Below are 15,581 nucleotides of genomic sequence, written 5' to 3'. Positions count from 1 at the left end.
ACACACATGGACAAGAGGGAATGGTGGTGTGTTTGCAAACGCTTGCAAAAGCAAGACGCAGACCACAACTGAAGCGTCTGTCTCTAACCTCGTTAGCACTAAGAATGTGCACAAGTACAGGGACACAGTGGGCTAGTCTTGTGCGCTCATTACCTGTCTGTGTACAAATGTGCTGGCTCTGATTTGTACAATTTCACACATGTGCTCACACACACAGACACAGGCCTATCCTCCTGTCGACGTACAGCCCTAACTAGGTTTACTGCACATGATGTGTGCATCAGCTGATACAGCTGAGGACATGGATTCCACATATACACACATGCTGAACATTACTAAATATTAAATGAATGCTCCAGGCAAATAAATAGTTACAGGAACCGCTAACATTTGATGATGATTGCTGCTACCGCCTGAGTTTGCTGACTTAATGACTCCTTTCTACTTGTGCCACTGTTGCACTACGTTTTAGCATGCATGTGTATCCTCTAACTGCCACTAGTGGCCACTGTTAAGCACAAGTGACTTTGGCAAAGTACTTGTACGGCTGCCAGCTGAGACAAGATTGCATGTATTCTGTTCCCTCGGCTCCAACATACAGAGGGGAAGTTTGCTTCGTTGTACATTTGCTTACATTCAAAGCTGCTCATTTACAAGTGAAGCGAGGTTTGTAATAACATGTTTATGACTATATAAATAGCTGTTGACTATTCCAGGTGCTGTAAATGAAATGCTTTAAGGTGAACTCATTTGCATTACCTGCTGTAGTACAGGATGTTAAATATGTTAAATAACAATGTGGTAAAATCCTAAATCTTTGAAATCAACATTTTATAATCAGTACTGCAACTGATCAGTGATCGGTGTGGTATTATATTTTCAATAGTGTTGTTGATACCCAGCCCTAGCTCCCACATGATAATATGTGGACTACTACTACTGCTGCGTCTCACACTGACACTGAGGGGGGCTCGGTACATCGTATCAGATGCAGAGGACCGCTCTGTATTTGTTGAGTTGGGGAAAAGAATGGGTTGGATGGGCCGAGTCCCGAGACACAACAATCCCAAAGATGCCTCGTTAATAATCAAATATGTTCTCTCCTTGAGAGAATGAGAAAGTGGGTTTCAGTTTGTGATAGTTGGGAATGGTGTGTGTCTGTTCGGGGTTAGGGGAAGTAACACGACAGAACGTGGAGGTGCCCAGTCCAGGAAATAAGAAATTAATAAGAAATGAATAGTTAGTTAGTCAGCTATTTACTTAGTTACATAGTAATAATACATCAGGCGTATGGTGGTTCTTTGCAACTCCTGTGTGTGTGTGTGTGTGTGTGTGTGTGTGTGTGTGTGTGTGTGTGTGTGTGTGTGTGTGTGTTATCTGCAACTAACTTACACATTCATTCATCAAAGTCTTCCCATGTACTTGCGCATATAAAAACAGACACTGTCTAAAAGGAAGCACAGATAGAAGGAGGTGGGAAAATGTTAAGTGGAGGTAAAGAGCTCTCCCTCTGCTGCCCAGTGGTTCCTCCCCCGTCACGGGACACACACACTCACACACAGTGTCTCGCTCACACAGCGCTCACACTGGGACCTTCAGGGTAATCAGAGCAGGCGTTTGAGGCTCTCCTCAGCTGAGTTGTTGACTATACCGCGTCTGACGGGGGAAGAAGTGAGAGGAAAAAAAAGGAGAAGAGTAAAGCGGAGATGGTGAAGGAATGAGAGGAGCGGTTAGAAAGAGTGAGTCAGAGAAAGTGAGTGTCACAGACAGATACCAGAGGAGAAGGGTCTCTCTGTACTTTACATCAGACATGGAGCAGACTCGGTAAGTCAGAAGCACAGTGTGTATGTGTGTGTTTTGTGTGCTGAAAGGTGTTGCTCTAAATGAAGTCTATAATACCTTCAAGTTTCCAGGTTAAAGGTGTCAGCTTGCAGTAGCAGACTGACAGAGTTAGAGAGGTACGTGGAGGGAAAAAACAGGCTTGATGTGTCAAGATGATGAAGACAGACAATTAAATAGTCCCAGAACTCTGTTGGGAGGCTGCCAAGCCAGATCCAGAGTCGACAGCAGCGCCTCAATGAAACCGAGCGATGAATCAGGCTCAGACTGACCAGACTGGTTTAGCAGAGGGAGCAAACAGGGAGTTGAACTAATACACCTTTAAGAATAATAGTTCTAGTGCAATAGGCAAACCTGCAAACCACAGTGAAAGTTTGGATTTCTGTTCACTTCATGATCAAAAGCATTATATTCCCATTTGTTTGAATATGTTCTTTCTATAATTATCTTTGGTTTCAGTGTAGAATCAGTTGTCAGTTTTTTATAAATGTTGTTTCGGAACCTTTCACATTTTTGAGTTTTGAAAAAAGGTCAAATTTCCAGTGGGACTACATTATATGGAACTTGAGGTCTGGCTGCTGAACTGCCACATAGCCAGGTTTCCACACAGTTCTGGGATACATTCGTATTACTGTCGGTCAGAGCCAACAATCAGGGAAATAAAGTCAGCCTACGGTTTAAAGGAAAAGAATGACAAATGTAAGAATCTGGAAACACATGCGGTGTGTTTGATAATAGTATATAAGATGACTGTGTGAGGAGAGTCTTTTACTCTGCGTCAGTCGAAAGCAGAAGTTATTCCCGCTTGAATGGAAAATCTGCAAGCAGATCTGTGATGGAAGCAGTCTCTCTCTCATGTTGGGTATCGAGAACTAGTTCAAGTATTACAATTGGTTCAAAGTTTGTATGAAAAGCTGCTGTCCACATCACTGACTACATACATACATATTTTCAGGCTGCTGTCATGCACTGTTTGTACTCAGAGCTTCAAAGAAGTTAGTCTTATACAGCCCACATAATCAAGAGCCAGGACATGCTGCCTGTAAGAGCCAGTTTGTATTCTTAGCAGTTTTTTGTATCTTATGTTTATTGCAATAGTATGTGTGTTTTTGCCCTATTAAGATAAAGGCTCCTCTATTCTGTCCTGCTATTGGATAATATTTGGTTGACTCCTTTAAGTAGGTTTTCAGTGCTAGTTAGGTTTTGATGAAGCAGGATGTGGAGCAACAATTTTTCTGACCGAAAATTAGAGATCGCAGAAGACCGCAGATTAAAGACTTTTTAGTTATAGCCAGCAGAAGGTCAATGTTTTAGTACTCCAGTTATTGCACAAGGACTTTGTTTATTTTTTGTTAACATGGAATAAAACTACTTTTAACTACGAGCGACGTGCCTCATCCTTGGACAGCTAACAAGACAAGTTTAGCCTGTAATAGCTCATGGTGGTCTACGCGAGTCAGAACCCTTTACATCCTGCAAGAAGTGGCCAAGAAGGACGGTAAAATAAGCTGCCACTACACTGCCTGTCAGGGGATGTAGTATAACCAGCATTAAAGTCTGCATGGTTCAAACAAACACAGGACTTTGACTCAGGAGAATGTTTGGGGCGTTGTATTTTACCTTTGTTTAGTTAAGTAACTTACTTTCTTTACGCAACAAAATTGGTTCTTTTTTTACCCAAACCATGACGTTTTCCTAAAACTAACAGTACTTTTGTAGCCTAAACACTGCAGGGCCTTGTTCAGGCACACTGATCGCTCGTGTTGCTGGACATTCTTTGACACACAAAAGTGTTGAAGTAACTTTTAAGATATCATCAAAATTGTTGTATGACAATATGTTGATATTTGGCCCTTATACCAATGAGATTTTTATCCCAGTTAGGGAATTTTCAGTGAACAAAGAAGATGTTAGCTGCCTTTTTGGGGCCAATAGAACATGCATACAAGAGTCCTTCTTGAGCCAAGTCAGTGGCGATCATTCCTGTTTGAGAGCTGTCTTTCTGTTGGCTTGCCAAACACACGAATATGAAGAAATAATTTCATCCTATAAGTTTTCTAGATTTTCCAAATTGTATTGGACTGAAAGGAAAACATTTTAATGATACATAGTCATTTTGAGGTCAAAATGTTGTATTATTTTTCTCATGATTGTGTATGGAAAAGACTAGTGTGTTTCTCGTTATTCTGCAGTACCGAGTCTGGCCACTATGCCAATATCGGCTCGCAGCATGCACACACAGTCTTTTCAAAATCAACTTCTGTTCTCACAGGAAAGTACTTGGATAGGTTTAAAAAAGAAGTATGTTTGTTACATAGTTAAGTAGGCTCACTACATATGATCTGCAGTCAGGTAATATTACGATACCTACGTAACGTAATTTAGCAATGTATTAAAGTCAGTGGCGGGCCGTCAGGGCCTGCAAAGCCTTCTCTGCTGGCCTAAACAGAATCACAAAGTTATAGCTATTTTATAATTTAATATTTTTTCTTAAAAACACTACATGTATCATAATTTATAAAAATATTTTTCCCATTATCTTATTTTTTCATTGCACAGCTACTGTGTTCCTCAGTTGCTCTGCTTCCAGTGCAGCTTGTTTTAAGTAGAGCTTTTATCCAATCAGATTTCACCTCTGTGTCTCTAGGTAAGAAGAGAGGCCCGAGGCCTGCAGACTCACCCAGTGAATCCATGTGCAGTTTAAGTGAATGGGGATGATATTGTTGATTGGCATAGTCTTCAACCAATCAGATCTTTAGTTTGAGATTCTTGGACGCGCCAGAGCGGCCTGCAGGCCTACAGCTACGTCAGCATTAGCAGCAGCGCTGTAGTGAGATTCTGTGCTGTGATTGGTCAGTGGGCGAGCACGTGACTATTTTGAAACGAAATTTACAGCAGAGGCTTAGTCGAGTAGTAAGAGTTCATATTGAAAGATATGAATGAAATGATGATATTTTTTGCATTTTGCTTGGTGTAGATTTTTTTTTTTTTTTACCTAGCTTTGTTTTTTAACACTCAATGGCTGAAACTGGAAGATAAACGGATTTGTGAGTTGGGATTCAACTGTGGGATTAAACTCTTTGTCAACAAAGAAAGGAGGATGTGATCACCATTTGGTAAGTCAACTGGTTTGTTTTTTTACATCTAATATCTAAATGGCCCTTGAGTGTGTAGCAGAATGCGTGTTACTGCTGTTGTTTTTCCGTTAAGCTAGTTAGCCTAGCCTCCCAGAACACTTGCGGGGCACAGCTGTTTTTGTTCCGGTTCAGAGGTCACACAGACCGCTGTCTCCTAGTGAGCGCAGAAAACATTATATTTCCTACAATTTAAGCTTCTGCATTTTCCAAATGCATTAGTATTATTCAAACGTTTTGTTCGGTTTGTAAGCCTCGTACCGAAAAGAAAGGAAGGAAAGAAATGGAGGTCCACAGCCTTTGGCTGACTGTGCTAGAGCCTGCGTGGACAGTTGACCGAACATGTACAGCCAACAGCTAATTATCATTGTGAAGCAGCGCCACATGAGGTATCAAATTCCTCAAACCTTTGATACAACGTTTGTTGTTCGGAGGTGGCTCTAATGGCTGTAGTAATTCATGACAAGTCATGTACGTTGCTGCATTAGTATGTTCATGACTACGTCAGTACATAACAACATACCTGCACTACATAACAACTCAACGTACTTTAACCCAAACCATGATCTTTTCTTGAACACATCCAGAAACTTCAGTTTTCATCATGTAACTGCGTTTCCACAACGTTAAATAGAATACTCATATATGTCATTTTAGAGTCACTGACAAACAATATCGTGTCCTTTAGATATGAGGATGTGTTGTATGTCCTGTTTGATCAACATACTGAACTTTTCCAACTACAAGAAGTGGTTATGAAGTAATGTCATATATGGAAAGGGAGCATGATTTCACTGCAGTAATATCTTAACATGTGATTTTGTTGGTGGCAAAATGCTTGCTTTTTTTACATGCGTTTCATTGAATGTAAAGTAGCAGTGGGCCATACTGTAAAATAAAGTTTTGATTAAAATACCAAGGAATAACAGGGCCAGAATCACCAATATCTATACTTTACTAAAAAATGTGCCATGATTCATGAGGTGAATGCCTAATTACTAGACAACGTCTGAACACATTTTCATTACCATTCTGTCATCGTCTGATCACATGCATGTGAAGTAACTCCAGATGTTGAGACTCTGAAGCAGCAGCAGTAAAGCGAAGAGCACTTGCACTAAGAAGTGTGTTCAAGGCCCAGGACGTATGAGGCCCCACCCCTATTCTAAAGTCACAAGAAGCAGAAAGGGCCTCACTTCTTCCCTTCAGTCTTTACAGCAGCTAATTCCAAACTGTTTCCGACAGTTTCGCCACAAGACCTCTGAATGTCAATGTTGTGAGAGCGCACTATTGTTGGTTGAACCCAGTGTTCAGTCAAAATATGCTGCTGTGGAAATATGGCCTATTGTGTGGCAGCATTGCACAGGCGTCAGCAGCTTCCCTGCTCAGGGCTCTGTTGGGCTAAAGCCCCTCCTTTATAGGTCTTTGTGCTGGGTCGGCACTTACATTCACAGCATCCTCAGCCGAGTCAACGTGGTTGACAGGCTGTTTGGGGCTGTTTACAATATACGAAGGTGAATATCGTGTTAGAGGGCCTGGTCTCTTGTTATCCTCCCCCTTCTTGTTTTGGTCCCAGTTAGGGCTGAACATTTTAAGGATAATACCTAATCAATGCAAAGATATCAATTTGTATCAAACATAATTACAGATTGATTTTCTTTCAGTGGAAAAAATATATATAATGATGCAGCAACCACGATCTTTTCCGAACCCTAAACAGGTAGTTCTGGTGTGTAAGCAAACCCAAAGACCAAGTAAAACCTATGTTGGAAATGTATGAAGACACTCTGCTTGTAATGAGAGAAAACCGACACGCCATAACGTCCATAACTGACGCTAGAGGGGAACCTAAAGTGTCAGTTTGAAGCGTAGAGCCACTGACCAAGTGTTTGTGAGAACGTGTTGTTCAAAACCTTATTTTAGTTCTCATGTGATCACAGAATCAATATCAGGCAGTTCTACCAATAAATAAAATAACAGAAGTTATCGTAAAATTGTTGAAACACCTGTTATACATATATCTTGTTAACATTTGGAACTGACTTCAGTACTGGATGGGACTGAGAAGGAGTTCAGGTTGGCTCTTCACTATGTTCCTATATGCTCTGTTAGTAATAATCTGTCCAACAATGGTAGGAAGAAGGCAGGTTAAACTCACAGATTACAAAGGAAATGGGGAAGACGTGGGGGTGGACATGTCAACCCACATCCACAGAGACTCACAGCACATGCCTCGGACAAGAGAGCAAAACAGGACGCCCTGTGCTGGCACTTTGTGAACGGTCATGTGCAAGTGACACAGCTGATAAAACTATTTGCTGTGGTCAGCAATGCAAGGTAGAAGAGTCCTCTGCACTGAGGTTGACCCCTTAACATGGAAGTTTATAGTTATTTTAGTTGTACACTAACATACTGAGTGACAGTATAACTGGCTCGTGAAGGTGTCAGTCGGTGTCTGTGTGAAGGGAAGCTTTTCTTCACTTTCATGACTTGCACCTTGCTATATTTTCCATATAGTTTTACTGGGTAAACCAACTGACACAGATCTCTTTGTTTGACTCTCAGCGTGGGTAATCATTTATGGTAATAAAAATGTAACGGTTCCTCCTATCAGAGCAGCCTCTACTGCTGTGAGCGTGTTTGTATCCAGGAAAAGGATCACATCTGATATGTTCATCTGCACAAATGGTCAACGTTCTCCCCTAAAGAAGTCTGTATGTGCACCTGAGAGGTGACAGAGTAGAGTGGAACCAGACTAAATGAACTGTCATCTCATAAGTCCTCCTATATGCATACAGAGATATTATAGTGATACAAAATATAAAATATTCCATGTCAGAAATATATTAAAGTAAAATAAGCTTGCTTTAAACTCACACTTGTGTGCCACAGCTCTTTTGTAATGGTGTATAGTTGGAATATCATAATAAAAAGCCCTAGAGATTGTGATTAAGTTAGAAGGAAGACATAACCTAGTAGGCAGTCAAAGACACATTGCAAGTCCAAATTCAATTCCTATAAACCAATTATGACTATTAAAGTGGTGCCAAGAGGAATGCTAATTAAAAAGTACACGAAACTCATACAAATATTTCCTCTCAAGTACTTCAGGGCCCCGTTCCTCATACGTGGTTCAACTAAGACGATCAAATGTCCTATTATCCAGCTTAAATGAACCCAATGATTGAAGTCAGGCTATCTCGGTTCCTCAAAGGCTGATCCGCGTTCAAACAATCTCGTTAATTCGAACCAGACGTCAGTAACCAGGATAATTGCGCGTGCCCGTCCTACTTCAAAAGGGGGAAGCGTCGATCACCGAAACCATGATTTTCTAACAGTACGATGGCAAATCAACTCAAAGAAAGAGCCTCTTTTTTCAGCAGGTTCAAGTTTATGGATGTGTTGCTATGGTGATTTTGCAAAACTTGCTTCTAGGAACCGAAAAGCCTGACTTATGTAATCTTATCCTGAAAATGATCCAGCTAACTCATTTAGCCACGTACGAGGACCGGAGCTCAGGACTATTGTTACTGGAGCTTTATTATTCAGTGTGGCTTTGTAGCACAAAGGCTGTGCCAAAGCACACTATAATCCATCGGGCGTATTAATATTGTTCCGGGCGAAAGTACAAAAGTTTGATGCGCTTCTCCTCACACAGTGCTGCCAAAACCTGCGCAAAAAATACATCAAAACGTGCGGCCTGATCGGGAATCGTGTGTGTGTGTATTGCACGGAATGTTCAGAGCTAGAGTGATGACATAACTGTCAGAGTGGAGCAGAGCAGGAAAATATGCTGTGATTTTTACGAACAAATTGCGCAGTCCCACAATTGTTACTCTTTATACAGCATTTTTGGCCAAAGAGCTTGGAATTGTTGTGCTGTCGCACACAGATGTCTGTGGAATACAACAGACTGACACATTTGGCTCAAAGAGCCGCAGAGCGACATGAACTCCAACTAACTGCTCCATTAGACTCCATGTTAAATCTCACCACTCATTTCTCAAAGAAAGCAGATGGTACCAGTTTTGTATACTGCTCTGGAGCTCACATTTATAACACCACAAACATAAAAAACACATCAGCGCGTTCAGCAGAGTCTTATCTCTCTCATAGTACCCATTAATGTTAATTGGACTCATGGTTTTGGTGTAAAGGGCATATGTTTGACAGATAGTTTTGTTGAAAATCACTGTTCACTCTAATCTCTCTTAATAATTAGCCTCTAACACACAGGTGCTCCAATCACCAACCAGTGACACACATGCACCCAAGCACACAGGTGTTAATATGAGCTCATTAGTGATGTTGATAAACACACAGAGGCACTGAGACACACGTACACGCACACACACGCGCACACACACACACACACACACACACACACACACACACACACACACACACACACACACACACACACACACACACGACTTGGAGATATTCAGTCAATTCAGTCACATTATGATTGTGTCTCTCCCCCTCTCTCGCCCACCCAGTCCCACCCTTTCAAAATAAAAGCCCCTTGGAGTAACTGTATCTTAACATGAAGCTCAGAATTAGAATTAGAATTGTTTGTGTATTTTGTTTCTAATAAAATGTGAACACTGCACTCTGGTCCTGCCTTATATGAATGTGTGGTTACTTGTAAGTGGGTTGGGTGTAGTTATGCATGGTACATTGATAATACATTTTAAAAACCATTCTTTCAGTCATTCATTGATTAATTTCCTGTTGCAATGGTAATCAAACAAGGCAATACAACCATTGTATTCTCTACATGTCCCTCACAGTGAAACACAGAGCATGTGGTGTACCTTGAAAATACATGCTTAGTTAAGGTGCTTAGGTAACATCGGCGTGTATATATATATTGCGAAGTCTTCGGGCAGTAGCAGCCACACTGTCAAAATGTCCTGCGGAATTTTCTCATCACTTGTATGGAAACGGTCAAACAGCGCCTCCAAATTCGCGCTAGTGGCCAAGATGAGAAGTTGGCTCTGATTGACTGAACCTTTCACCCAATCAATCTGCTGTTGCTGGGCTGTTGCTGGGGTGTAAACGGACAACAGGACGAATCCGATTTGACTCTTCTGATAAGACAAGTTTGATTGGTTCGTTGGGTTATGGCTTTGGTTTAAATACTGTCCATCAGCTTTTTACTCCGTCTTCGACATCTTGTCTGAGGTAAGTCAGTGACTCTCATGTATTTAGCTACTCTGTGAGACAGATTTTAATACATAGTTGAAGCTGCTTACATGCGAGGACATTTCTGTTAGCATTAGCTGGGTTAGCTGCTGTGTCATTCTGTGTCACGTAATGGTGGAAGAAAAAATGTCTTGGATGATGTCACAGAGTGATGTCGCAGTCCAGGTGAAGCAGAAGTGAGACTGACTTTAGCTTCTGTACTGTGATGTATTCCACAGTAGAACAATATTTGAGTGGTGTACAGTTAGAACACAGATTGACATCAAATGCTTTACATTTGAGTGCTAAAGCTGCGTTCACACCAAACGCGATGAACGCGGCGCGAATCGCGTCCATCGCGCCGCCGGCATCGCCGGGGACTATTGGTGTTCATTCGCGTGCATCGCGTCCATCGCGCTGGACGCGCCGAAAAGGGGGCGTGGCTTATCGGCCTGAAAGCTGTTCAACTGTCCGCCATCAACCGTAGAAAAATAGCCTCTATTTCTGCTCAGTACGTGTTGTGGAAGTCCCAGATATCACGGGGAACTAAACGCCGTCATGTCTGGTTCATAACATAGTCCGGAGGAGTTCCGTGGATTTCATCGAGCTCACTGTGTCTAGCGAGCCACACGTCGGCTGTTTACTACAGCTGTATGCAGCTCCATCAACACTCACGATAACGTCATATAGACGTAAATACGGCAGCGTCTATTCATTGTTTGTACCATATGGTTTACACACACACACACGTCTACACATAGTTTGGTCCGGTCTCTACTGATATGAGGGATCGTAGAGCTCTGGGTGAACATGGCGGCTACAGCATTTATTTTCTGATTTAGCAACGGCAGGACTTCACTGATGACGGGGAGAGCAACTCAACGCTGATTGGCTATCGCGCTGGAGCGTCACGCGATTTTTTCGCAGAAGTTCAAATATTTCAACTTCTGCGTTTGGGGCGTTTTGACGCGTCAAACGCGCCGCGCCATCGCGTCTGTACATAGACTTTGTATGTAATCGCGCCGCGTTCATCGCGTTTGGTGTGATCGCAGCTTAAAGAAGTGTGCTGCTTTTAGGTGTGTTCACACCAAACGCGATGAACGCGGCGAGATTACATACAAAGTCTATGTACAGACGCGATGAACGCGAATTTGCGATGGCGCGGCGCGTTTAGAGTGTCACATGACATGGAGTTTCAGAGGAATGTGACTCTTGTCGCAGATTGATTGATGGATGGATGCCATTATATCATTGGTTGAACATTTGGTTGGTTCAATATCACTTAAGCACAGGTCATATTTTTTGTTTTTAAAGAAGAAAAGATGCTTGGATTTTGACAGAAAGATATGAAGAAATTAACTTTTTTTTTGTCATATTTTAAATAACTGCAATATTACTGGGGATGTGATCTTAAAGGGTATAATCTCTACTTTACATTACAATACAGTCATTACAGTACATATAGTAGTCTGTGGTCTAACAAAGGGAGGTGTGTGGAAAACTTAGAATATTGCTCTTAGTGTGTGTGTGTGTGTGTGTGTGTGTGTGTGTGTGTGTGTGTGTGTGTGTGTGTGTGTGTGTGTGTGTGTGTGTGTGTGTGTGTGTGTGTGTGTGTGTGTGTGTGTGTGTGTGTGTGTGTGTGTGTGTGTGTGTGTGTGTGTGTGTGTGTGTGTGTGTGTTCTCATTTGATAAATCTTTGATTGTTTAGTCTATAAAATATTCCCCGAGCATTTTCCTAGCTCACAACGTGATATCAGCTTCAGATATCATGTTTTGTCTCTCAAACAAGCCAAACAAATTAATACATTTATAATGAAACAAAACCAGAGGAAATGAGAGGCTGTAACCAGACGGTGGCTGGAATTTTCCTGTGATGAGCGACGTAAACAAGGAATCTCTTCATAAATTTGATGAATGAATGAACTCGTCATTTAAGGACTAGTGTATTCTAGCTTTAAAGTGTAGCCTAAGCATGCAAAATCTGCTCTATATCGAATCTGATCTTACTTGTCTCTCTCTTGATCAGGTGCCATGTGTTCCAATGACATGCTGATGCGACAGTAACCAAGAGGAGGAGGAGGGAAAAGGAAGTGGAGTTCTCAGGAGAGAAGTACACAGGAGCATCTTAAATAGTTTGAGCTGAATGAGGGACACCCAGCTTCCTGTGGCCTGATCACTATGAAGGACCAAAGACCATTAACGGAGCAAGTACGACTGCTGATGAGCCTGACGAAGGCTTACTGGACTTGACAACATCAAAAGGAAGAGAAGCCAGTCGATGCTGTCAGTGTTTGGAGCAATAAGCAGTAGTCGCCATGTTCATGAACTTCCGTCGTATCCACAAGTGCCAGTGCATGCAGCTGCTGACCACAGGTCTGGTGCTATGTGTGGTGATGGTCTGCTGGGATGAGCTGGACCACCACGTGGTCAGCCACGTGAGATCCTACACGTACCGCTACCTGGTCAACAGCTACGACTTTCTTAATTCTTCCTATGCCCTCAGCTCCAGCCATCACAACAGGAAGCATGGTTATTATGATGTGGACGGTAGGTTCGGGAACTATCCATACCTCATCAACCACCCGGGCAAATGTGGAGGTGGTGGCGGACACGGGAAAAGCCGGGATGATGTCCTCCTGCTGCTGTTTGTGAAATCCTCGCCGGAGAACTTTGAGCGTCGCCAGGCCATCAGGGACACGTGGGGGAATGAGAGCTTTGTTTGGTCAGAACTGGGAGCGAGCGTGAGGCTGGTGTTCGCTCTCGGCGTGCACCCGGACATCGGGCAGAGGTCCAGGGTGCAGAGTGCACTGCTGCAGGAGGACCGGGCCTGCGGCGACCTGATCCAGCAGAACTTTTTGGACACCTTTCACAACCTGACTTCCAAACTGATCCTGCAGTTCCAGTGGGGCCACGAGTACTGCCCTCAGGCACGCTTCCTCATGTCTGCGGATGACGACATCTTCGTCCACATGCCAAATTTGGTGAAGTACCTGCGGCAGCTCCTGAGCAGACAGTCAGGGGCCAAAGACCTGTGGGTGGGACATGTGCACAGAGGAGCCCCTCCAGTTCGCCGTAAAGACAGCAAATACCACGTTCCCCATGATCTGTACCCCTGGCCCTCCTACCCAGACTACACTGCTGGAGCGGGGTACGTGGTTTCAGGGGATGTAGCCTCCAAGATCTACTATGCAACTCTGTTGCTTAACTCCTCCATGTACATCGACGACGTCTTCATGGGGATTTGTGCCAAGGCCATGGGGGTCTCTCCCCAGGAGCACATGTACTTTTCAGGGGAGGGCAAGACTCCGTACCACCCCTGCATCTATTATCACATGATCACGTCTCACGGACACACAACGGATGTGCACTCACTATGGCAGGCAGCAACAGACCCTACAGTGTACGGCAACTCCGGAGGATTTATTAGTAATTTGTACTGCACGACAGTGAAAGTGGCGCTGCTGTGTCGGCCATATTACCAGAACACCTACTCCTGTATGGCTGCTTTCACTTGAATGGTCTTCAGGTGACTCAAGTACTGCTGGGTACTGAATGTACCACGATAACATATGATGGCACCTAACTGAAACGGTCTGCCCTGTTTTTCCTCTTTCACTGTTTTCTGGCTATTTTAGGTATTTGCTCTCTTGTAAATTAAAATGAAAGCTGTTCTGTTAAGCAAACAAATGCACTGTTGTTGTTCAGTCATCTGCCAGATTTTCACTTTGTTTAAGTTTGAGAGAACGGTTTGGTGGAACGTGTCCTGGTTCTGTTTACATGAGGGCTGTTTGTCTCTGTGTGCACACATTCATAGAGCTCCACACTGTTACTCACTTGGCAACTTCTGGAGAGTCTAAAGTAACGTCTGAACTAGCTGTTAAATATGTGTTCTGGTGGCTCTGAGGCAGTTGATGAAGATGAATGTTCTGCGTACATGTCCCAATATCAAATCTGAAGGTTTGAAGAGACCTATAATCCAAAAAGTTTCAAGTTTAGTAACGTGGTAATTTGCTGATTTTCATATGTCTGCATTTAAAGTGAATCCTTTTTTTCTTTTGGACAAGACATTTGAAGATGTTATGTTGGACTTTGAGAAACTACAATGTTTTTGTTGTATTTGACATTTTACAGACCAAAAGATGAATAGAGAAATTAATCGTCATATTAAACTATCATTAGATGCAGCCCTGTTGTCAGTTTTTTCCTTAACAACAAAATGACTATATTGCTAAGAACATCAATAGTTGACATTAGCACTGGACACAAATACTGAAGAATCGTCTGTTGTGGATGTAATTCCTGCTATACCGGGCTGGAGCAAAAGAGGGTGCAGCAGCCATTATGCAAACCATGTAGAAGCAAATGTGGCTAAAGAATACATCATATAACTCATCGCTCTGTGTGAGGAACAGATGGATTCAGTGTGAAATGTGCTGCATCGTGCTGTGGTTGGTCAAACTGGTAGATTAGCCAGTCTATTCTTGGACCCTTGAACTTTGTACTCGGTAGCTCTGCTGTGACTGACTCACTCCGATCAGGCTGACGAAGTGCATCAGACATTTCCTATTGAGACACCAGCCAGTAGGAAGATGGCTACATCCGGCCAGACTGAGCTAAATGATGCCAGATGAGTGACTTGCCCTACAGTACAGACAGAACACATGGTAGAAATATGGTTAACTGTCTTAAGGGAGAGTTCTTCCTGCTAAGACTCATTTGAGATTTCCTCTTCCTGACCACACTCCGCCCCCCTCTTTTCCTGACAATCTCTTCTTTTCTCTCACCACTGCATCCTGTTACGCTGTAGTTTTTACTAAACAAAATCAGACTAAATCCCAACGAGTGTGCAGGTCGTCTGGTATCATGACCATAATAAGGCATTTTCTTACTGCCGGGGGAGCACGTATGGGTCCACCGACGGAAAGCATTAGTTCCTGTATTCAACAAGTGATGTCATATACTTGATTGTTGGTTAGTTGTTACTTGGTTTGGTCTCCCAAACCTAGATGGCTTTTCACATGTGAACCCGTCAGCCTAGTTCCGTCATACATTGCTTTTTTCTAAATATGTTAGATCCATTTCCGGGTGACTGGACTGGACTCAAGTCTTTCACAAGATTCAGAAGCCATGAAGAAAGAGTTTGTAACAGATCTTTGAAGAATTTTATATCAAAACACACTATACTGTATATGAAGCAGCTGAGATGTGGAAGCTTGACGCAGACTTTACAGTGAAGTAGACGCCTCGTGTCCAGAAGATCTACTTTTGAAATGAACACTAGTTTCACAGATTCTAGTAGATCTTACTGTATGTGTGTATGTTATCACTGAACAGACACATTGGAAAACAATAGATATTATTCCGAGAGACATTTTTATATCTCAATAAATGTCTGGAGATGATCCGTCAGTGCAAATGTTC

The 15,581-nt window shown here is 42.7% G+C and overlaps 2 protein-coding genes across 2 annotated transcripts in view; one reads left to right on the top strand and one right to left on the bottom strand.

The window, feature by feature from the left end:
• Window positions 1-15,581, bottom strand: part of mcf2l2 (MCF.2 cell line derived transforming sequence-like 2) — a gene marked incomplete at its 5' end in the record, with an annotated part of 115,974 nt that overhangs the window by 53,121 nt on the left and 47,272 nt on the right. The window lies entirely within an intron of this gene.
• On the top strand, window positions 1,619-14,285 carry LOC306694948 (lactosylceramide 1,3-N-acetyl-beta-D-glucosaminyltransferase A-like). The gene is made up of 2 exons (XM_079158008.1): window positions 1,619-1,824; window positions 12,187-14,285. Exon 2 carries the CDS (start codon window positions 12,476-12,478, stop codon window positions 13,673-13,675), a length of 1,200 nt encoding a protein of 399 aa, XP_079014134.1. The 5' UTR covers window positions 1,619-1,824; window positions 12,187-12,475; the 3' UTR covers window positions 13,676-14,285.

Source organism: Pholis gunnellus (assembly GCF_910591455.1).
Source record: "Pholis gunnellus genome assembly, chromosome: 4".
NCBI lineage: Eukaryota > Metazoa > Chordata > Actinopteri > Perciformes > Pholidae > Pholis > Pholis gunnellus.
Note: the sequence above shows the minus strand (reverse complement) of the source record. Positions and strands in the feature narration are given on the sequence as shown.